The 22,644-nt window shown below is 38.3% G+C and overlaps 1 protein-coding gene across 5 annotated transcripts in view; it reads right to left on the bottom strand.

The window, feature by feature from the left end:
* Positions 1-735: 735 nt before the first annotated feature.
* Positions 736-22,644, bottom strand: part of WAC (WW domain containing adaptor with coiled-coil) — a 45,897-nt gene continuing 23,988 nt past the window's right edge. For 3 of the 5 annotated variants that reach the window (XM_083406380.1, XM_083406382.1, XM_083406384.1), the window contains exons 4-14: positions 19,197-19,303; positions 18,347-18,462; positions 18,155-18,267; positions 16,127-16,444; positions 14,617-14,862; positions 13,026-13,148; positions 11,082-11,230; positions 9,341-9,459; positions 6,097-6,280; positions 2,702-2,829; positions 736-2,207 (exon numbers count right to left, since the gene is read on the bottom strand). In XM_083406380.1, the coding sequence (XP_083262506.1) occupies positions 2,138-2,207; positions 2,702-2,829; positions 6,097-6,280; positions 9,341-9,459; positions 11,082-11,230; positions 13,026-13,148; positions 14,617-14,862; positions 16,127-16,444; positions 18,155-18,267; positions 18,347-18,462; positions 19,197-19,303 (1,673 nt within the window). In that variant the 3' untranslated portion in view covers positions 736-2,137. The remainder of the gene's footprint in view (positions 2,208-2,701; positions 2,830-6,096; positions 6,281-9,340; positions 9,460-11,081; positions 11,231-13,025; positions 13,149-14,616; positions 14,863-16,126; positions 16,445-18,154; positions 18,268-18,346; positions 18,463-19,196; positions 19,304-22,644) is intronic. The other 2 variants (XM_083406381.1, XM_083406383.1) reach the window with 1 other exon arrangement.

The raw sequence follows: 22,644 nt of genomic DNA, 5'->3' as shown, positions 1-22,644 counted from the left end.
GAAGTTCAACTTCATTTCCTTTGAAACACATGGAGGTTGAGTAGATGCAAAGTGAGGAGTTACACAAATTAAAAATTCCTCACCAATTTCTCAATACAAAACTCTTTTATTATAGGCAGATAAAGGCAAGTTAACAGCATTTAAACAAGTCACTTACCTGGTTGCCAATGGACAAGTAGTCAGATAGCCAGACAAAATAATTTGGCAGAGTTGGTTCTTTTTTCCCCAGGCTCGCAATGTGTCACAAATGATTCAACGTAATGAACTTCCACAATACTAGGCTTATGCTGTAATCTTACTATGTAATGCTAGTATACCACCTTTACCATACAATGTTAAAACTTAGAGGGTGGACATGATTCCTGCATATGGCAAACAACACAAACAAGAATGGGCAGTCCCTAGTTTATCCAGAGGCCTCAAAAGAGAAAACAAAATTGAAATTTCTTATAAAATGACAAAAGCAAAGATGTAAGCAGAGATTACTGAAGATAAAAGGCAACAGCATCACAAATCAGGAGGCAAACATATGTATCAAAGCCAGGATTCTAACGAACCTATTAATGAGGTTTCAGCACCTTTGAAGGAGTTTAAAGCAACACATGGACATTAGAAAAGTTTGCAATTCCTTCATCTTTCAGCATTAACAAGAATTCTAAATGGACAAGTTTGGGAATGTACAAAGATTTGTGGCAGTATATTATGACTAACAGTTTTTTGCAAAGAAAACCCAAGTTTATTTTGTAGTAGCAATAGTTTCTTTTTTATTTTTAATATACTTTAGGAAACAATATACAAAGCTGAGCCTTCCCACCATTTTCAAATAGTGAGAAACTCCAATTACACAAAGTCAGCGTTTTGTGATGGCTAAGAACAGCAGTCAGCACCAGACTTGAACAGTTAGCTACAACACAAACATCCTTCGAAATGAAATGTCATAATAGCAAGACAGGTAAAACCAGGAGTTAACATATGACAACTGTTGGGGAGGTGTCAATGATCCTTGTTGAATGTCATTAAATATTTTATACACAATTTTCTGTTTACAATTTTTAAAATAAAGCCTCCCTTGAGGACTTATTTTCAGATAAGTAAAAAAGTATTCAACAAGAATAGCTTCGGTAAACAAATCCCCAAAGAGGCCAAATTCGAATGTTTCGACCAAAGGAAATGAAAACCAGTGTTTCTTTGTTTTAAACATGTTTATTACAACAGATACAATTCACATCTGACTAGTTTTTTTTTCCTTCTTTCCCTCCCACAACCATGTTGACATGTTCATTGGGCTGTTTCCTTATAATTTGAAAAAGGGATGTACTTTCAGCACACATGCCCAGCAGTACTACCAGTCCATTCTTACAGGGTGCAAATGGAAATACATTTCAATAATTTATACAAACAAGTGGGTTATGCTCAATCACTGCAATTTTAAGCTACTGTACACAGGAATGAAAAGATTATAGAAAAGTGCCATAGCAACAGTGCTTTAGGAAAGGAGGAAATTAGAATTAAAAAAAAAACTGATAAATTCAGATCTAGGATTTTAAGGGGGAAATGAACACAGAAAATGAAAAACACTGCTCTGTAAAACAGAAATGGAGAAGCACTGCTCTTGATTCGGTGCAAGTGTGGAAACAGTTGTTTCATGATATTTTGTACATTACCCAAACTGTTTCAAACTGTTGCAGCCTTGAGACACAGATCGCCTGGCGCTTGCATTGAATTTTAGGAAATGCAAGATTTCTGAATGATAAATTAACTAAAAAAGAGAGAGAGCTAATTTTGCAGACAGGTTTACATGTAAAGGCTAGGTATTTAGCCACCTCAGCATTGATTAGTTTTGGATGTCTAAGCTCTGATACACATGGCTTCCCATGGCTTCACTCTACAAAACATATTTACAACGTGAAGAATACATCTACAAGAAATCTACATTTCAAGGGTTTTACAAATCATCCTCGTTTCCTTCCCCTGAATGACACCCCTCCTGTCCCCTTTCCCATGTTATCTTTTTTTTTATTTTTGCCCAACTCAACGGTCCAAAGTCTACTCAAATGCAGCTCAAAAATGTTAAGACTGGGCAATCAGTTTTACAGTTCCTGTACTCAAAACCCATGTGCAATTATTCACAACTTTTTCACACCATGAAGGAATTCTGATTCTTTAGTTTTTCAAGTTCTTTAATTTGTTGTCTCAAAAATAGTATCCTACAAAGGGAAAAGAAAGCAATTAGTACTGGCATGTCAAATCCATTCTTAGATGAGTAATTTACTCCATGAATTAGTACTTTAATAATGACATGCACATTCTTAAAGTTAGTTATTCAATCTACAATAGGTTGAAGGGATAATACTGTGATAAACACAGTGTTGTATGCGTTTTATTTTTTATTTTTAAAAAGGACAAAATTGCTGGGCCTAGAAATAGTTGACCTACCTTAATGGTACACATAATGGACTAAATAATTGTTCAAGATCCAGGAACACACAAGGGCACCTTCAGTAGTTCAATGGCTGTGGAGGGAGGTATTATTCCTGTTTAAGTCAATGTCATCCTATATGTTAAGCTGTAACAGTTTTTAGCCCCTGACTGTATGCTAGGGAAAGTTGCTCAGTAGCTCTTAAGTTTATAAAACATTATGAAACAAAAACACTGATGAAAAGGATTTGGGAAATCAAGATGAGAAACCCAGAATTCTTACCTTTGCTCACGCAAAGTTGCTTGAATTTCACATACTCGAACTAAAGATCTTAAGTTTTTTAATTCAGTACAAATTTCTGACATGTGGACACTTCCCATGTTATGAGCTTCTTCACGTAATCTCGATGCCTAAAAGAGTTAAGAGGAGGAGTTGTAAAGTGTGTTGCAGCTTTTGGAGTAACTTCTGGACATAAACACAAAGTATGGTATTGGTGTCAAAAGAATCTCAGAACCCTCAGTTTCTTGCCATTCATTCAAAATGGTAAAATCCCAGTCCTGTTATATGCCAGCAACATGGTGCTTCTCCTACTTAATTCAAATGGGTATCTAAAAGTCTGGTGCTTTTTGTCAGCAAGAACCCAGAACTGTCCATTACAGCAAGAACGTAAGAAGAGCCCAACAGATCAGGCCAAACAGTCTGTTTGTCCAACACTGTTCTCAAAGTGGCCAACCATATACACATGGGAAGCCCATGGCAGAACCCAAGTTCAACAGCATGTTCCCCACCTGCCCTTAAGACATTTAAGACATCTTTTTTAAATACCTAGGTATTTAATGAATTTGTTTGTCTAGGCAGAGTAGCTATACGAAATGTTGTGACTTCTCATAGGGAATGGATAAAAATTTACTGGCCTCAACCATTATAATTTTTATTTATCAGATCTTTGCCCAAATACAGTGTGAGGTAGAAATTTGGAGTTAAAATGCCTTGGAGTAATCCAAATCCAATTCTTAAAAGTCCATCTGTGCCTACCAAATGGTACACTGGCTGCAATGTTGCATGTGGAAGTTGGGTTTCCTTCCATCAGAGTGCATAAAGCACTTCTCCTGTACGGGTTACAACTACAAAAGATGGGCGAGAATCAGTACCCTAAAAGTACAGCCATCAAATGTGGATTAGGCAACATGAAGAACTGCTATCCTACTAAGATTTAACGGAGTACACTGACTGAAATTGAGTCTGGGATTGGAAAGAGATTGACTGAAAAGTCAAGGATCTGGGCAAGCATTTTCCCGAATATGGAAACCAGAAGAATGAAGTGGGAGCTGCCACAAAACACTACAGCAAGGAGTACTCCTGTGATCAAGATCCCAGCCAGCGATGGTCTCTTCTAAAACCTCTGCTGCCTTGTGGCTATACTCATTAGTGAGAAAGGCTTTGGCCGTAAACCTGAGGAAAACCCAGTGCCTTGTGGAACATCCTCAGGAGAAGAAAAGGCTAAGCATCAAATCCTACACAATCTGGAGTGCAATCCCTAAGATGGTTGTATGGTGTATTGGCTGAGAAGAGAGTGGGTGTTGTTGTTTGGGCAGCCCAGGACCTCCAAACACACTGCCCAGGCTTGGGAGGCAGCAGTTATGAGTTAACAGTCTTTGCAGCCACAGCAGGCACTGTGATTCTCCAATGGTTTGACTTCACTCCTAGAGGCACATTCCATTGTCTCTCAAGACAGACTGATACCAACAATGCTCTCTTTCAGCATACGCCATTCCATATTCCACCACACCGACAAAAAACACTCATTAGCATTCTTACCCCCCCCCCCCCGAGCATATTCAGTCCTCACTGGATTGTTATTAGAACGTTTCCCTATCCCCTTTCATGGTGTTTTCATCATGTTTTCATACTAACTTTTGCACAAAGCATCTAGATCAGAGATGTCAAACCTGTGGCCCTTCCAGTTGTTGTTGGATTATTAACCTCATTACCCCCGACTATTGGCCATGTTGTCTGATGCTGATGGGAGTTGGAGTCCAAACAGCTTCTGGGGTTCCCTATCCCTTATCTAGGTAAGATATTCGTGTTGTATGGCTTTTTGTGAAGTTCATGTGCTCTGGTAAAATTTGTTGTCTGACCAGAACAAATTATAAACTGACAGTACTACATTATATATACACTGTAATGAAGTTTCAGTCCTCTCTGCTACAGGATGTTTCTGTTACACTGACTAGAGTTCATGTTAAAACTGCAATATTTAAAACACTGCATCTGTGCTGCAATGCCTTATCTTACAACATTATCAAGAATTACTATGAAGTCTGAAAGGTCAAAACAGAAAGGCCCAGTTAGCTAAAATTTAAAAACCACAACTAAAAATAAACTTTATTCTTTTATACTTTACAGTTAACTGGTTATTTTTTCATTCAACTTTATAAAACTGACACGGAGAAAAGGGTTATTGGTTTTGAGAATTACAGAAAACAACGTTTAACTTTTAATTTGTACAGCATTGGATTGAAAAGTAAATATTTTTCTGTAAGCCTTTCTAAACCCCAACAATGATTTCTAACACCACTGTAATCTTCTCAGCTTCTTTTCTGCTTCAACAGCCATGCAAGTTTGCCTGAAAACAAATGACTGAATCTGAATAGCTAAGGCAGCTTCAAATCTTATTAAGCCATGAAACAAAGGGGGCCATGTGTATATAACTCTTAAACTTCCTTCACAAGGTAAGGTTGCTGGATAATAGAGGAATATATTTTAAACCTGCAAATACACTCACTCATCCTCTGCTCTACTTGCTGTGAATAGGAAGGCTCCTTGCTTCAAATGACAAAAACAGTGACTAGTCCTATTCTCTGCTCGCCATCTACCCTCCCAAAAAGGGAGAACAGAACCATAAACCTGGCAGTAACAGTGCATTGCTATGTAGCCTGGTACATAGAACTCTCCCCTCCCACATTTTTGCCTTAAAGGGCAAGTAATCTTTTAAAGCAGGAGTGAAAGTGTCACTGAATTTCCAGGTCAGACAGTCCCCAGTTACCAAGGTCAATTGTTGCAGACAACCATGAACCAGGTAACTGACAAATTATAAAAGCTTATCTAATGTAACACTGCCCTAAATTACGGGATTAAAATGAGGAAAATCTAAATAAAACAACAAGTTTCTTGGCTAACAATTTTAAGGTACTTCAATCTCCCAGTATATAAAAAAATCACCATACCTATTCTACAACCTGGTTCCCCCACCAAACTGTTGGGATACCCCAACAAAAACTACCTACAACAGTATTACACCCATGCATAAGAACAATTCCAGTGCTTCCAACCTCCATGGAAATGGAAATGCAAGCTGTGAAATATTCACTAGCATTAAATAATTTGCTTTAAAGATCATTGGTGTTCACAAGAATTTGAACAGAGGAAATTTAAAACACATTCAAAAGGAAGCTAAAGTGCTGTAATCCAAAGGGTTGCAAGCAAAAAAGTATTTCATCTCCACCTCCTCCTTACTGCAGCCCCCTTATGGACTGTCAAAATCTGCTTCCAAAAGTCTAAGGCAGATTTTGGAGGTGTGCAGGGGATAGGAGAGGAAAGTGAAATCCTATTGTGCAAGCGGAAATCTACTCAAACAACACTGGATTCTGCCCCAACACTACAAAATGTACACTCACCTGCTTTTCTGCATGATCTGCAGGCCACCCTTGGACATGCTTTATAAGGTTTTCATTGAAATGTGCCGCTAACGTGGGTGTTAATGAACACGTAGGTCGTGCGGATGCATTCTGTGGTGCTGTCGTATTAGAAGCACTTGTATTGGAGGTATGATTTGGACCAGGAGATGGACTTCTCTGACTACTAAAAGAAAAAGAATGAATGAATGTTTGTTGAGTTAGCTTGTCAGGGATGCTTAATCTGCACCCTGCACAGTAGATTCGGCATAGATTGGATTGTTATGTCCAAGGTCCCTTCCAACTCTACGAAGACTATATAGAATAGTTCCAATCTCTTCCATGGGAAAATGCCCACCTGAAAGTTGCATAGCCAGTAATCGTGAGATTAAAGGTAAAGGGTAAAGAGACCCCTGACCATTAGGTCCAGTCGCGGCAGACTCTGGGGTTGTGGCACTCATCTCACTTTATTGGCCGAGGGAGCCGGCGTACAGCTTCCAGGTCATGTGGCCAGCATGACTAAGCCGCTTCTGGCGAACCAGAGCAGCGCACGGAAATGCCGTTTACCTTCCCGCTGGAGCAGTACCTATTTATCTATTTGCACTTTGAGGTGCTTTCGAACTGCTAGGTTGGCAGGAGCAGGGACTGAGCAACGGGAGCTCACCCCGTCATGGGGATTCGAACCACCGACCTTCTGATCGGCAAGTCCTAGGTTCTGTGGTTTAACCCTCAGCGCCACCCGCGTCCCCTAAATCATGAGATTATCATTTTGCGAATTGTCTGTGAGAAGACAATAACTAAGTCATTAGGGAGGAGTGTTTTCTTCATGGCTTCAATGGATTTCAAACTAATTCTGTCTCAATTGACATGGGTATTGGGGGGGGGGGGAGAAACCAAACTCTCCTGAAGTTTATTTAAAAAGGAAGTTTATTTAATGTCTTCTATGTGCCTCCCTGGTGTCATTAGTCCCAACAGCAGGTAACCCCATTCTTTTCCAAGAACACACCAGTAACTTTCTTCCTATGACAAGCAGGTGCCACAGGTTTTATAAATCACTTCCACAGGCCTACATATTAAGTGCATGTGCCTAGCACCTTTTGTCTTTTACAACCAGTTTCACAATCCACATCACACTGCCTGTCAATTCCACAAAAGGCATCCTAACAGTTCTGTAAACCAGGATATTATACTAGTATACTGATAGTGGCACCACCTGCATTAGTTCTGATTGCAGAACCCACACCATCTTAAACACAGGAATTTTCTTCATATTGGCTAGAGTGGCAAATAGGAACAGCAAACATGGAACGTTATATTAAGCAACAATTCTTTTAATAGAATTGTTCTCTTTTACTAGTCTCTCAGACTCTTGTTTCAGGGATTTGCCCAAAGTCCCACTTGCCCCAAATTGGGAAGTGAAATGAAAGGACACCATGCCTAGTATCTATGCTTCTCCAGTGCTCAGTGGTTGAACATTTTTGTACTGAAGACACTTGACTAGTCACCTCTGCAAGTAACAATTACTCCAGGCAACTGGGTTATGCTCTGATTCAGAACAGAGCTGTACATGTGGCCAGTGGCCTGGGGATCACATGTCACACTAAGTCAATTATGGCTTAGCACACACATGTATTCTACACCAACCAGAAGCCAATCCAACAGTAGGCACAGAGCAGAAAATAATCCTGAGAAGCCACTTGCATAAGATTAGGAGTTGACGTTATGCATCAATAGTGAGCCTTAATTCAGACCAAAGCACAATATTGGGTATACTAGGACAATTTAATGAATAGCATATTCAAGTATACATAATTATTTCTATCAGTTGCAGTCAGTGTATTTGTGTACGAGTGTACTTTTGTTCGCATTAAGCACTTCCTAACCCTATGATGGCTGTTGAAACCTTGCCCTGCACACATAAAAACTGTTTTGCTCCTAGTATTTCTTTGGCAACCCTATCCCAGGGGGTGGGGAAAAACACCACCTAGAAACCAAACAACTTTGAAGCAAAGCACTTCCAGAATTTGACTGCCTTAATCTTAACCAACAATGCCAATAATAATTTTATCCCTATTTTTATTTTTAAACATGATATTTATGTCATGTAAAACATTTCCTTTTAGTCTCCAAGCTCTATTTTTTTTTTAAAAAAGCACCTTTTTTCAAGATATGATGCATTCTACTGGACAAAATGTAGCTCAAACCTGAAGCTCAAAGCTACGTAAAGAACAATTCAGAACTACCATTATTAAAAATCTGAGCTGATTCATCTCAATGAAATCATACACTTAAAAGGAGGGCTCAAAAATGACAGATTTCCTTTAATTCAAACTTTTAGTGTGCCTTCATAAGCTTATCTGCTACTATCACACAACCAAAAAAGCCACAGCTGTTTAAAAAGCACCAAGCAAATTTCTGAAATGCAACTGTATTCAAATTGTTTACTTAAAATGGTAACATACAGGTTTTAAAACAATACTAGGAATTTAATATGGAAATTCTGTCCCCGTACCACCTTCTAATAATGGGACTAAGAATTTATCTTTACATTCACCAACAGCAGAGATGTGTTTAAGCACTGCCACATTTCTATCTGTTAACATGAATAGCTTATGCTGGCTTCAAAGACAATACACAAAAAGCCCCCAAGATTTCCATTCATGTCTCAAAACTGAATACACACACTTGTGGTGAAGAAGCAGCTTGTGAAGTCCTTCCTGTTTTTCCTGCATAACTTAAGGCAACAGAATTCCAGGATGTACAGGTGTTAGCTCACCTGTACAAACATAAAACAAATCTAGACACTACAGTTAATAGGCCACTAACTCCAGTAACTGGCCATGTGTAAATAATCTATCCTGCAATTGCACTGAGACTGTAATGTTCTCCCCAACTTTGAATGCAAGAATACTGTACAGTGGTACCTCGGGTTAAGTACTTAATTCGTTCTGGAGGTCCGTTCTTAACCTGAAACTGTTCTTAACCTAAGGTACCACTTTAGCTAATGGAGCCTCCCCCTGTCGCCACGCGATTTCTGTTCTCATCCTGAAGCAAAGTTCTTAACCCAAGGTACTATTTTTGGGTTAGCGGAGTCTGTAACCTGAAGTGTATGTAACCTGAAGTGTATGTAACCCGCGGTACCACTTTACAGACAGTATTTGCAGATGAGAGCATGCAGCTCCAAAAAGCAACACTTGGTAGAATAGGATATGGTGAAGTCAAAAGCCAATACCAATGTAATATATACCTTGAACGCTGAAGACTTCGAGGAGAAGCAGGTTCATGACCTTGTTGTTTGTCAGCAATCACTTGCTGCTGAGATGCTGACTGTGAAACTGGTCCTTGCTTAACACCTGAAGTAGTAACCTGAAGGTTCAAAATTTGACCACATTTCAGTATTACTTCAAATAACCTTAAACTGAAGAGCTATCAATCAGGATTAGAAGTGGGATACCTCCTGCAACTTATTTCAGGCATAGTACACAGAAATGGAAGGAAGGATGTCTTCTAATTTAATTTAACTCAAATTGCATGAACAAAGATACTCAAAACTGTACACCCACAATCCCCATACAAAGAAGGTATCAGAAGACTGAGGCTAATCCTAAGGTTTGCAGAAGTACCCCTACAAAAACAAAAACTTTATTACAATATTTAAGAGACCAAGACACAGTTCAGTACAGACTAAGCATGTTCAGTGTTGACGGAATGCTGACCAACTGTTGGGAGGATAAATCTGAAAACTGGAATGGAATAGAGCTGCTTTAAAAGGAGGACAGAGGAAGAGACAGGTATATAACAAGGACAGCGGGTACTTTGCTATTGTTATTGGTAACTTCCTAGTTGAATTACAGCAGGGACCGCCAATAGACACCTTTGCAAACCCCAGAAACTGTTGTGGGCACCGCACACACCACAACTGAGCACACACCTCAACCTAGTCTATTGGCTACAGCAGAATGCTTCTTTTAAGTCTAATTTCAGCAGGAGGAGGGAGCCGTATAGGCACCACGTTAGTGCATTATACAAGACTCCAACTTTCAAAACAACCCATGATCTTCAATTATCCTGAAAACAAGGCTGGCAACATCAATCCTGCCATGTGGGAATCCCTTGCAGACTACTTCAGTGCCTGGAGACAGTCAGACCATGGTGCATCTGAAGCACCACAACCACACACATCTGCCCTAGCTGCAACAAAACATGTCTCTTCTTTAGTGGTCTCTACAGTCACAGCAGATGCTGTAACTCTCCAAAATTTGACTTTACCCCCAAAGGTGCACTCCTCCATTGTTTCCCAAGATAGATGGATGCCAACAAGGACAGCTAGATTAACTGGGACTGGCTGATATGATAAAATTTATGCTAGACTTTGTCAAACTGCTCAGAGAACTGTGGGTGGTATGGAAAGGACAGAAGTGAAAGCTGTCTATTAAAAGTATTGTAGAAAACTAATAATGTAATAGATGGACACCAGTTTGTCTAAACCTCCTCCCACAAAGCCCGATAAGGACTGTGCTAAGTAAGCACAGAATAGTGACTAATATTTTTTTGGAAAAGAAATCCTGCTAACAACATTTAAAGTAGGCCACTATTATTATGCCCATGTTGAAGGTAGAAGAAGATGAGAGTGGTTTGCTTGAGGCTGCCTACCAATATAACGAAGGCAAGATCTGTACTGGGAATTCCTAGCTCACTCTTAGCCACTTTGTTACCAAGTCCAACCAGTGACAGTTATAGACTAAAATAATAATAATTAAAGCAACTTGTTTTTTTCCACCAGAAACTAGAGCACCCATTAAAGGTCATCTAATGAAAACTGTTTAAGTACTAAACATTGAGATTCTTATCCTTTGGGTTTCTTAATACAAGAAACAGCCAAAAATATATATTTAAAAATATTTAAAGCATTACAATGTTGGAGTCTTGTGTCTGCTTTAACAACAGAAGCAGAGTTTTACTCCTGCTGTAACTCATTAAAATCTTACCTTTGGCTGTGAGGATACAGGGGGTGTATTTATCAAAGGTTTCAGAGGAACTGTGTTAGTCTGAGGCGTGCTTATCCTTGGAGATACGTATGACCTTGGTGATGAGGCATCCGATGTTAAAGACATTGGGGATTGATTAGATGGCTGAGCTGTAAATAAGACCATGACAATTTTTAAAAATCTTACTCAATCTAAGTTTTTTTAAAAAATATTCTTGGGAAATAAAGCTTGGAAGACTTAAGCAATGGAAGGGGGAAGAGGAGCTGTGACCAAATGAGAAAGCCAAGAGACATGAAACAGTTGCTCCATGAAGGACTAAAAATTACAAACTCAGCAACTTTTTATGCTGTAACAGGAGTCATCTCCAGATGATGCCGTTCTATTGTTTGCTGAAACTAGGTGCTGAAGGGTTTAAAAGCTTTGGACTATCTTTTGCTCCTTCAGCACCTAAATCTGTATGGAATTTTCACTGCTGAAATGGTTTTACTTAAAGTTAACTATTTAAAGCCTCACACACCAATTTATATAATCGAGTGTAAATCCTGTACTTACATACACAGATGCTTCAGCCTCAGACATTAAACAAGGAATTTAAGTACATACTGTCCTTGTTCTTTTTCACTCCTGTGCCACACTAAGCTAAGTCATGGAACAAACCTTAGCTATAGTTTGTGGTTAGCAAGGAGAGCACTTGACCACAAGCACTGGTTTCGATGCCACGCTAAGCCAAATCTTGACTTAGCTTAGCATGGGAATAAAAAGGGTTGGGGAGGAGCAAAACAACTGAACTCCTCTTTAGGAGACCACATATTCATGTGGTCCCAGCAAGCCATAGTCTGGCTTATCACATGGCATGCATAGTCAAATATATTTGCCCATGAAGAGTCTGAAAATATACTGTATATCATGTGGAACTACACAAAAAAGCTTACTTTAAAGTAGCAGGCAGTCAAGTTGCATATGAATAATAATTGATGGGCATAAGAATTCCCACTTCACACACTGAGCCAGTTTTAGACTGGGGGGGGGGGCAAAGGGATATTTTAAATGGCAAACAAAATATTTATATACCTGCAAATGCAAAGTGTATTTTTCAATATATATTATTAATTATTCAATTCGTTAGTTGCAGCCTCTAGGCCATGCACTACTTAATTTTTGACATCTACCACTGACCACAGAGCTCTCTTTAAGAAGTTCTAATTTCAGCTCTCGATTTTTTTCAGTGAGGGCATTTTGTCCATAGATAGACCCAGAAGACCAAACAACAAAAACTAAAGAAAGTTAATTTTAGTCAGGATCATTTTCTGCTTATGATTATTAGCTTTTAATAGAACTAATCAAACTCCCAATGCTTCCACTAAGTTCAAAGTAATATAGTGCATAGCAGGAGTTTTCTAGATAACCTATTTTAGGTATTCATAGTAAGTATTGCATAGTAAGAACTTGAACTAGATCACTACAGTGTTAACTTTTTTATAGTTGGAATAGATTTGGTCTCCCCTTCCGGAATCTGAATAAGCAATAAAACTTGTTAAGAGAAATAACAACATCTTCACACATGCAGCTCAGTCCAACAAAATGTATGCAGTGTCAATTTTGTTGGCTTTAGTAAATGCTGATTATTTATAATGCTATTATGCTTGACTGGTCCAGAAACATTTGGACTGAATGCACCAAACAATTGAATCTCATCCTCCATAAATATGTTCAGAATAACAGAACAACAAATTGTTGCTGCAGTGGAAGCTACCAGCTTTTCTGAACACCCTTTAGGAATCTGACTTTAAAGGTTATATCTATATAAGTTAGTTATGTCTACTCTGACTAGGACTAACACCTGATACATTTTTCCTAACTGAATCCCTCTACAGAAAAATGAACCGAAGTTTCATAGCGTACAAGGCAATTTTACATGGAGACAAAAAGAAGCTTCCAAAATACCTTGTGTGGAAAGCTGTGCTGCTTGAGAAATCAGGGAAGTTATATTAAAAGCAGATGGTCCAGCAGTGAGAATTTTATGAAGTATAGATTGTAGAGAAGCTTGTGTCACAGCAGCTGTAAGAACTAACAGACAAATTAAGATTACCACTTTCATTCCCTGAAAAGAAGCAACAGTGTATCTACAGTACTTATTTTTGAAAGAAAATACTATTCCCTAAAACTAAGTTCCTGATCCAGTTTCTCATAAGAACCTAAGAGCACCCCTGCTGCAGCAGACCAAAGGTCCCTCTAGTAAAAATACTGTTCTCTTCTGTGGCCAACAAGATGTTTAAGGAAAGCCCAAAAGCAGCACATGAGAGCAGTAGTACTCTCCCCGTTTCTGTTCTCTATCAACTGGTATTCAGATGTATACTGGCACAAACAGTAGAGGCAGAACATAGACATTGTGACTAATAGCCACTGATAGTTAAATGACAAAGTAATGGAGGATAAGACTAGAATCATAGAATCATAGAATCATAGAGTTGGAAGAGACCACAAGGGCCATCGAGTCCAACCCCCTGCCAAGCAGGAAACACCATCAGAGCACTCCTGACATATGGTTGTCAAGCCTCTGCTTAAAGACCTCCAAAGAAGGAGACTCCTCCACACTCCTTGGCAGCAAATTCCACTGTCAAACAGCTCTTACTGTCAGGAAGTTCTTCCTAATGTTTAGGTGGACTATGTATTATGCAAAGTGGCACTGTTGTTTTTTTGGTCCTGAATCTTCCAACATTCCGTTTCATTGAATGTTAAGGGAGAAAAACTTCTCTCTATCCACTTTCTCCAGTCTACACATTTTTATTCTCCTCTATCATGACTTCCCTACTTTCCATTTCCCCAAAACTAAAAAGTCCTGAATATCCCGTTTTCCAGATCTATCTTTTGAGCTGCAGTGACCAGAATTGTACACATTATTCCTGTAAGTGCAGCAGCAATTGTAGCAATCTGCAGGGATCTGCAGTAGTGCAATCCTGTGTGTGTTCTACTAAGATGTATGCCACACTGGGGTCAATGGTTAAGTTCAGCACTGCAGTTTAAAATGCACTGTACTAAAATCAAATTTAAGATGTTAATCAACTTTCACTGGCTGAAATGCAAGTAGTTCCATTTGTTGCCCCCACTTTCCCCTAAGCTCAATGCAAATAGTACATTGAAAATAATTTCCAATTCATTAATACAGCCAGTCTTGGCTTCATGCAAGATAAAAGGCAGAAAAACATGGAGGTTCTCAACCCCATTTGTCATGTTACACGAATACAGTGGCAGGAATTTATAGCAGTGAATCACCAGCTGGATTCTCCCCTACAAATGCCACTCCTTCATATTTTGCCAAGTCAGTCTCTATGTCTCTAATTCATCCCTGTAAATCTTTCCTTCCTGCCCATCACCTTAGTAAATGTTCGCTTGGACACATATTTGCAAAGTGCACGATACAGTCATTGCATTAAACTAACACTTTAAATCTACCTTATGTAGAAGTGTAACTTCTAGATATGTAGTCACTTTGTTTAATACAGTATTAGGACAAACTATTAAAAATCTGCCTTACCTTCATTTATTTTGGATATATCTACACTTGAATTGTTAAGCTGCAATGTGGCTTGAAGAGCAGGTAGTAACTGTCGAAGGAGATTTGGGTCCTGAAGTAATGGAGGAATTGGGGATTGTGAGACAGGTGAAACAGGAACTGTTGAAGCCGATGAAGTTGGTGCAGAAGCTGGATTCAGCCCAGAAGCAGATGATGTGGAAGGAGTTGTGCACGAGTGGGATAGAGACTTGTCCATTGACATAGATTCTGAAGAAACAGAGATATTTATGTTTCTTCCCATCATAACCCATATTCTTTCACATACTCTAAATATAGTAATAAATCAAACTTGACAAAATTATACAAAATTTTGTGGCTGGTTTTAAATTTCTCCCATTATATAGGGGTTAAAAAAAAATGCATTACAGAACACTTGAATTTCCAAAGTGGTTAATGAGATAAAAACAATGCTACAAAGTAAAAGCAAAGGGTGATATTTGTGGCAGCCCACTCATGCAACAGCCATTCTACTTCTCAGCACATAGCAAATTCAATGGGTGTGTTGTGCTTGTGAAAGATGTCGTGCACACCCTAGGGCATCTGCTAAACTTTGTGCACTGTCAGAAAAAAATATCTATCAAACTCTCAAACATCCTGTGCTCAAACTATTAATATTTAACATACAAATCTAATAATGCCTGTAGACAGTGTAACTGATACAGTTCCTGAATTTAGACCCAAAGCCTGTTTCTAATGTCTTTATATCACTCCCGAAAGGGCAAAGCACCACCAATGTTACCTGCAGAAGTGAAACTTACTGGATTTGGTGGCACCTGCAAAACCTTAATGTATGGGTTTGTACAGTATTGTAAGCATACATAATTTGGATGGTATCAGCAAGGAACAGGACACACAGTTGTCAAACAGGTTCAAAATTAAGAGTTTATTTGGTCAGGTATCCTGATGTTGGAGAATATCAGAGACTTCAGAATACACAAATGAAATTATGTACGTACAGGTGGAGGGGGGAAGGGCCTAGACAAAAATCTCTCGTTCTCCCCCATTATTGGACACCTGCTGCTGGATCAGACCTTGTGTTTACACAAGAGCACCAATCATATACATTCCACAGTATTCTAAAGTTTCAATGCCAGGTGTCAAGATCTCTTAACACAGTGGCTTCAGAGAGGCTGTGTAGGAATACTAATCACACAAATATGTCAAACAAGCTAGTTATGCCACTTATGCTTTCCTGAAAAGGCTTGAAGCAATTTAATGTTTAAGCATACTTTTCAGATATAAGAAAATGAGTAAATCACTGAAAATGTCATGTCAAAAATAAAAAAATAAAAAATAGCAACACATGTCATTAGGTGACAACCAAATATATGAGCTGGAGCTCTAGGTTTAAAATTCGTGGTTAATGTAAACCTCAACTCCTCTGCATAGGGCAAGCAGGCTACAGCTCTAAAGGTTGTGTATTCTATAGTCATCTGACGTAACAACATGGAGAAGCCAAAAACGTTTTTACCTGACAAACTTTTTCTCTCAGTTTTCTGTGAAGGGATGGAAGAGGTGGGTGTAGGCAGTTTTGATAAGGAAGATGCTCCATTTGCATCAAACGATTTCTTTGGCTGGTGGTCAGACTGTAGAGAAAATGGACTAGGTGGAACAGAACTTGGGGTAGTAGATGGGTGAACCACTGTTTTGATGGGATGCTGTACTGGGGTCGAACTACTGTGAGTCTCTGTTCTTGGCAGTCTGTAGTCTCTGTCGTTGTGTCTGCTTGTCTGAGACAAAATATTCTGTGGGAGCATATTAGCGGCATCACTGGAATGCTTCTCTTCCACTTTTGTTTATCATTCACAATGTTGCAATGAGAAACGGAAAAGACCAAATTAGAGCTCCAATACTGACCAAGTAAATATATCTGCATTTACTGAACTTTAATCCTATTCTAGCTCCAATTGTAAAGAATGAACATTATTTCATAAAATACTCGATGCTGTGAAGTACTTATCAAATTTAACTTTTCTAATATTCATATTATATCTACAAATGCCACATTACAAGGTTTGAGTGCTTCAGTACCAAATTCCATTATTTGTTGTTGTTGTTAAATTTATTACCAGTAGGTCCCGGGGGGGGGGGGATTACAACAATATAAAATTAAAAACAGTTAAAACAGATTCCAATCACAGGAATAGAGTGGGCCCCAAAAGCACACTTCTTAGGTGTCAAAGGCACCGCCAAAACGGAAACGACCAGCAACAAGAAATAAAGACCAGAAGTAAAGAATTAAATAGAAGTAAAACACTGAGCATAGAATAGCAAAAGATATTTAGCAAGGAGGCAAGGGTTGTTGTTTTTACCTCAGTGGAGGACAAATAAAAGGACAGAAACCAAACAGTAAAAAAATGGACAGACACCAAACAGTAACAAAGACAGGCAAAAGTATCCTACAACTAAAGAAGAGGAAGATTACTAAATAACAAAAGAATAACAAAGAAAGGAGTTAAAGAGGACTCAGCTGACTAACAGCCAACAAAATAGTGAGAGCTCTGTCCTAGGCAGGAGGAAAAAACTGAGAAGCAGTCTACCTCACACAATTATGTGCTCCTGCCAGAGTCTTTTGCAAGAGGAACAGCCCAATACGAACACTTCATAATAAATTTAAAAAATGAAAACAGATTCTAATTACAGGAAACGCACATCTCAGGTGTCAAAAGGCTAGGGTAATGAGATGTATCTTCCAAATTTGCAAAAAGCTACATAGTGAAGAAACCAAATGCAACTCTGTGGGGAGGAAAGAGGGGCTGCCACAAAGATTGCCCTCTCCCAGGCCCCCCCTCAACTTCTGAGGGAGGTGGAACTACCATTTCTGGGGACAAGCTGCTAAAATATTCTTGAGAAGCAATGACATTACTGCCTTCAAGGGTTATAGGGAGTTAAACACACTTGCATCTAGTATTCCAACATAAAATAATAAAAACTAATGACACATCTCTAAATTAATTACTCCAGGTTTGAAAACTCAGAAGCATTTGTATTCAAACCTACACAACATTGAAGTTGTAAAGGGACAACATTGAAGTTGTAAAGGGATATAGGAGAATATTTTTAATATAAAAATGAAAGGTTTCATCTTCAATATGCTTTCATACTGACATTACAATTGTGCTTGAAATTCATGAGAAAGGTGGAATGTGCAACATTTATAAACAATTCCTAAACTGACCCATTTTTGAAATTAATACAGAAAGCAACCTAGATTCTCAACCCAAACAGAGAACTTTAGACATGCTGGTGAACTTGTCATTGAAGAAAAGGGGGAAAGCACCAGTTTATAGTGCTTTGTGCAAGACCTGTGAGTACAATTCATGCTCATAAAATATATCACAGGAACCATTTCAGTGTCTATGCAAGAATCAGGCACAAGTACATCAAGAAAACACATATAAAGTCTAACATATCTGTAAAATTTGTTTTGATGTGAAATTACTGACAAAGCATAGAAAATGGATAGGCAGATTTTTTTATTGTATTAAAACATACATACTTCCACTAGCAAACCCACTAGCAGCAGTTGCCTGCATCACCTCTCTCCTGTAATCTCTGTCTTTTGGGAAACTGTTGACAGATATTTTGCTTGCTTCTTTTTGTCTCTGCTCTCTGGAGAGGAAAAAGCAAACAGTTAAATCATATCAAATGCAGTACCACACTGCATTTCACCTCTTATATTAGTACTTACCTTTCAAGCCATTCTTTTGGTTTTTCCCACTGGGAAACTTCTGTTCGGCAGTTATAGTAGTACTTTTTGCCAGAAGAACTAATGTGCTCAGACCAGTCATCTGCAGAATCATAGGACTTGGGGAAGGGAGGGCAAAAGTGATGGAATCAGCTTAATATACTATACCAAAAAAAAACCACCACCCCTCTTTCCAGTTTGTCCTTTAACATATACTTTAATTTAGTAAGAGGAACCCTTGTGTTCATAGAGATTTAAGGTCAGTGCAGACAATGCTAACTAGGCTTCCAGCACTGGATCTTGTTTTTGTGCATGCCTTCCCACCTACCTTGGTTTAAGTCTGATCATAATTACTTCTAGCTCAATCTGAGGACAATCCAAATTCCGTTTCCAAACTGGGTTGAATCAATGTTGTGAAAAGGAATCTGGGATTGTCCAAATTTCTTTAAATTGGAATTGAACATTCAATCAGACAAACCAAGAGACAGAATGCACAATCCCATAGTCTACTCCCTAAACACACACCAATGTTACATCTGCAATGGGTAAAAATATTTCCAACAGCAGACCTACATCTTCCTTCATGGATGTTCTATTTGCCATAGTTTTTAAACCTACTGCCATACCAGACTTGAAGAAACAATAGGTTCAAAGCAATATGCAAGAGAATAGCTTTCTGAAATGTGTATTTATCACTCATATTACGTGCTATGAACTCAAATACTGAATGTGGAACACAGCCTGACCAGTCTTGCTCTAATAATTTGCATTAATTGAAAATTAACCAGAGAACGCACTGTCTGTGGGTTAAATAAAGTAAAACAAAGTTGCATAATTCACCATAGATACTTACTGCATCTGATGTTTTACTTGGATTATTGCTAGGATTAGAAGAGTGTGAATTTGAGCTATGAAGAGCACTATGGTTATGAGAATTTTCTTGTGGAGAATAACTGGTCCCTAAAAAATAAAATTAAAAGTTTATATTAATTTTCAGATACAAGTAAAAATACTTACTATATCACGTAGCAGATGACAGACCAATATAAAATTATAATCCTGATATGTATTGATTTGTACAAGTGCTTCCTGTTCCCTTAAAAATTATGCATGGCTCTGTTAGCTCAGCTAAATAGGATTAGCCTGTAATGTTGCTATATAACCAATGAAAAGAAACGATTTTACCTAAATATGACTCAAACTTCTACAAGACACAAAGAGGAACTTACTATTCAACCTATATCTATATTAAGGCATTTAAAATCCATTTAAGTCCGTTTTTCATGCATCATAATATCTGAGACTACCTATTTACAGATATTTCAAAGTAGAGCATTTTCACATGATCCAGAGTGCTGAAGTATACATCATTATCCCAAAAAAACGCAATTACTATAAAAGTAGGAAATGTGCATTTTTCTCACTCAAAATGGGAGACCTAAATCAAAAGTAATCCTAATACCACATTGACAGCTAAATTACGACAATCCATGAAATACTACTAGGCAACTTATTTGTACAAAAATCCCTCCAAATGAGAAAATACTATGTGTACTTCAAAATGGCCAGGCCATTTCTATTCTGAAAGCTAAAAGTTAGCATAAATGTAGGTCAACACATTCACCACTAGAACAATCTAAAATCGGAGCACTATAAAATCTGGGAGTCAAATGCAGAATATTAAGTATGCCTTAAAGACCACCACTGCAATATAAGTTCAAAGACACACTCACAAATGCTGGGCTATGAGAATCAGGGTGTATAAAAATGGTGTGTGTTGCTTTTTAAGTATATATACTAAGGGTGATATTCAGTTGTGTATCTGCCAACGTTACAGACTTCTGCTTGCACAACACAATTTTCCTTTTCTCTCTTCCCTCTGCAGCTAACCCTTGACACTATGCCTTTTCAAACCTCTGGAGCAGGTGGGTGGGGGACTGCAGGCAGACAGAAAAGGAAGGGGTAGTCAGATTGCAGATGCCAACTCACATGGTGTTGGATTTCAGCCAACGTTTCTTTTAAATAAGTTAATATTAAATATCTAGATATAAGCATTACAGTTAATCTCTAAGCCAAATCAAGACCCTCTATCAGATACGTTTGAGCCAAAGGACTTTTATGTAAAAGAACCAATCTGATCATTTCTCACCTACGAATACTTAGGATTGTATTCAATTTAGTGCTAAGTAGTTTCATCAGCACAAAGCTTGCACAGAAGAACTATCCCCCTTCTCGTACACCCCTTTAAATCTGTTCTAGATTTTCCCCAACCCCCCAGAGCAGATTCAGGGAAATGGTAGGGTGGTGGGGTGTGCATAGAGGGGGATGGGTGAAGTCTCATTGTGCTAGTGGCAAATCTTATGCTGATGGAGAAGCTGGTAGAATACTGCCCTTACACTGTACCAGCTCAACATAACCACCATCACCTTGTAAATATAAACTGCTCTAGTCTGCCAGTAATTATCAGTCACTGGTATTTCATTTTTGGTTGCTACTTTGCAACCAAAGGGTTGCAAAGCCAAGGCAAAGAGAAATATAAAGGAGCATAACTAGAAAGAAAATAAAAATCATCTGGTGTACTTAATCAATTGTCATGGCTGCCAGTCATAGGAGAGACTTGTACAGCAACATTTTTAACTATATAGGGGTTGTTGTTGTTGATGTTGTTTTTAAAAAAACAAAGTCTGTAAGATGTATAACATGAAATAAATAGATGAAAGGCCTGGTTGTAAGAAAATACCATATCTTCCCATGTATAAGATGCCCCCATGTATAAGACAACCCCTATTTTTTTGAACCCAAAATTAAGAAATCAATATTTTAACTTCAAACAGAGCAACTTTGCTTTTTTTATTAAATATTCAAAGCACCAATATATTTACTGCACCCAAACTTGTTGAGCTTTTTTGGGGAGATTGACGGTCTTATACACAGATAAATACAGTAACTATTGTTAGTTGTAAAATAAAACACCATTAAGTTTTAAGAAATATATGCCGTATCAGTGGGAACTCCAACTTTTTCTCTTGCTGATTTAAATCATTATTTAATTTACATCAATTCACCCTGGTAGAATTCAAACACTTATCTATAGATTTGAATCAGAGTTGGATTTGGGAGACCTCTGCTCATATTAGCAAAACACAAGTTTCATTTGCTAGCATATAAAGATGATAATGTGTCACGCACTCACTGAATCAAAAGGATATCAAATTTGCTCTTGACGTGAAAAGTTCAAGTTTGATACATACTTTTAACAAACATTTTATGAATAAATTTATAAATAAATATATAATAGGAATGTGAAACTCTAGGGGTGGGGAAGAGGAAAAACAGGGCAATTCCACCCTGCAATTTAATTATGGGTTTCTCAAAGCAGTTTACATTGACCTCCTGGGGTAAATGGGACGATGCAGGATGTGAATAAAGACCATGGGGTCGTAAAGGGCAATAAGAACATAACAGCCTGCTGGATCAGGGAAATGATCCATGTAGTCCAGCATCCTGTTCTCACAGTGGCCAAGCAGATGCTTGTGGGAAGCATGCAAGCAGGACCTGAGCTAACAGCACTCTTAGGGGTGTAACGCAAGTTTACATGGTACAGAACAAAAAAAATAGAAACTATTAAGCTCAGAAATAATGGGCATGTACAGAATGGCATGGTTTCATCGTTATTTTCACTTGTTCTATTTCCTTTTCTTACATTTGATATTCCTAGTAATAGTGATGGGTAACTAATAAAAGTTGAATATATACTGTTATTCCTTTACTTTATTTCCTTTACATTCCTAATAATGGAAGTGTGGGTTGATGGCAACTTTAAAAGTTCAACAAGGAGACAATGAACTCAGAAGTTCAGAAACCCTGATTTAAATCAATGTAAGAAAGGCTCCACTAGACAAAACAGGAGAAAAAGAGGCAACAGCCCAGAAGCTCTTCAACAGGAAAGTCTTTCTACAGGAAGCTTGCCTATTAACAGATTCACTCCACCAGTCTCTACTTTTGCTAAAATACAACATATGGATTTAAGAAGCTCACAATACTAAGATGAAGTAATCAAGGCATGAAGACCCAGAAAACAGGCTGGACACTGTGAATTCCAGATTTCATTTACCAAGCACATTCCTTAATATTGAGGAAAATATTAAGAGAATACCAAGTCGCTATCTGATAAAGTACAATAGAAAACACTCTGTGCTCTCTGCAAGCAACAAACATAATCCCCGCCCCCCTTGGTGTACAAACCTGATACAGTCAAGCCCATTCGCTAACAGGAGTGGGTTTTCTCATTCCTTCTTAGG

Source organism: Podarcis tiliguerta (genome assembly GCF_965153285.1).
Source record: "Podarcis tiliguerta genome assembly, chromosome: 12".
NCBI lineage: Eukaryota > Metazoa > Chordata > Lepidosauria > Squamata > Lacertidae > Podarcis > Podarcis tiliguerta.
Note: the sequence above shows the minus strand (reverse complement) of the source record. Positions and strands in the feature narration are given on the sequence as shown.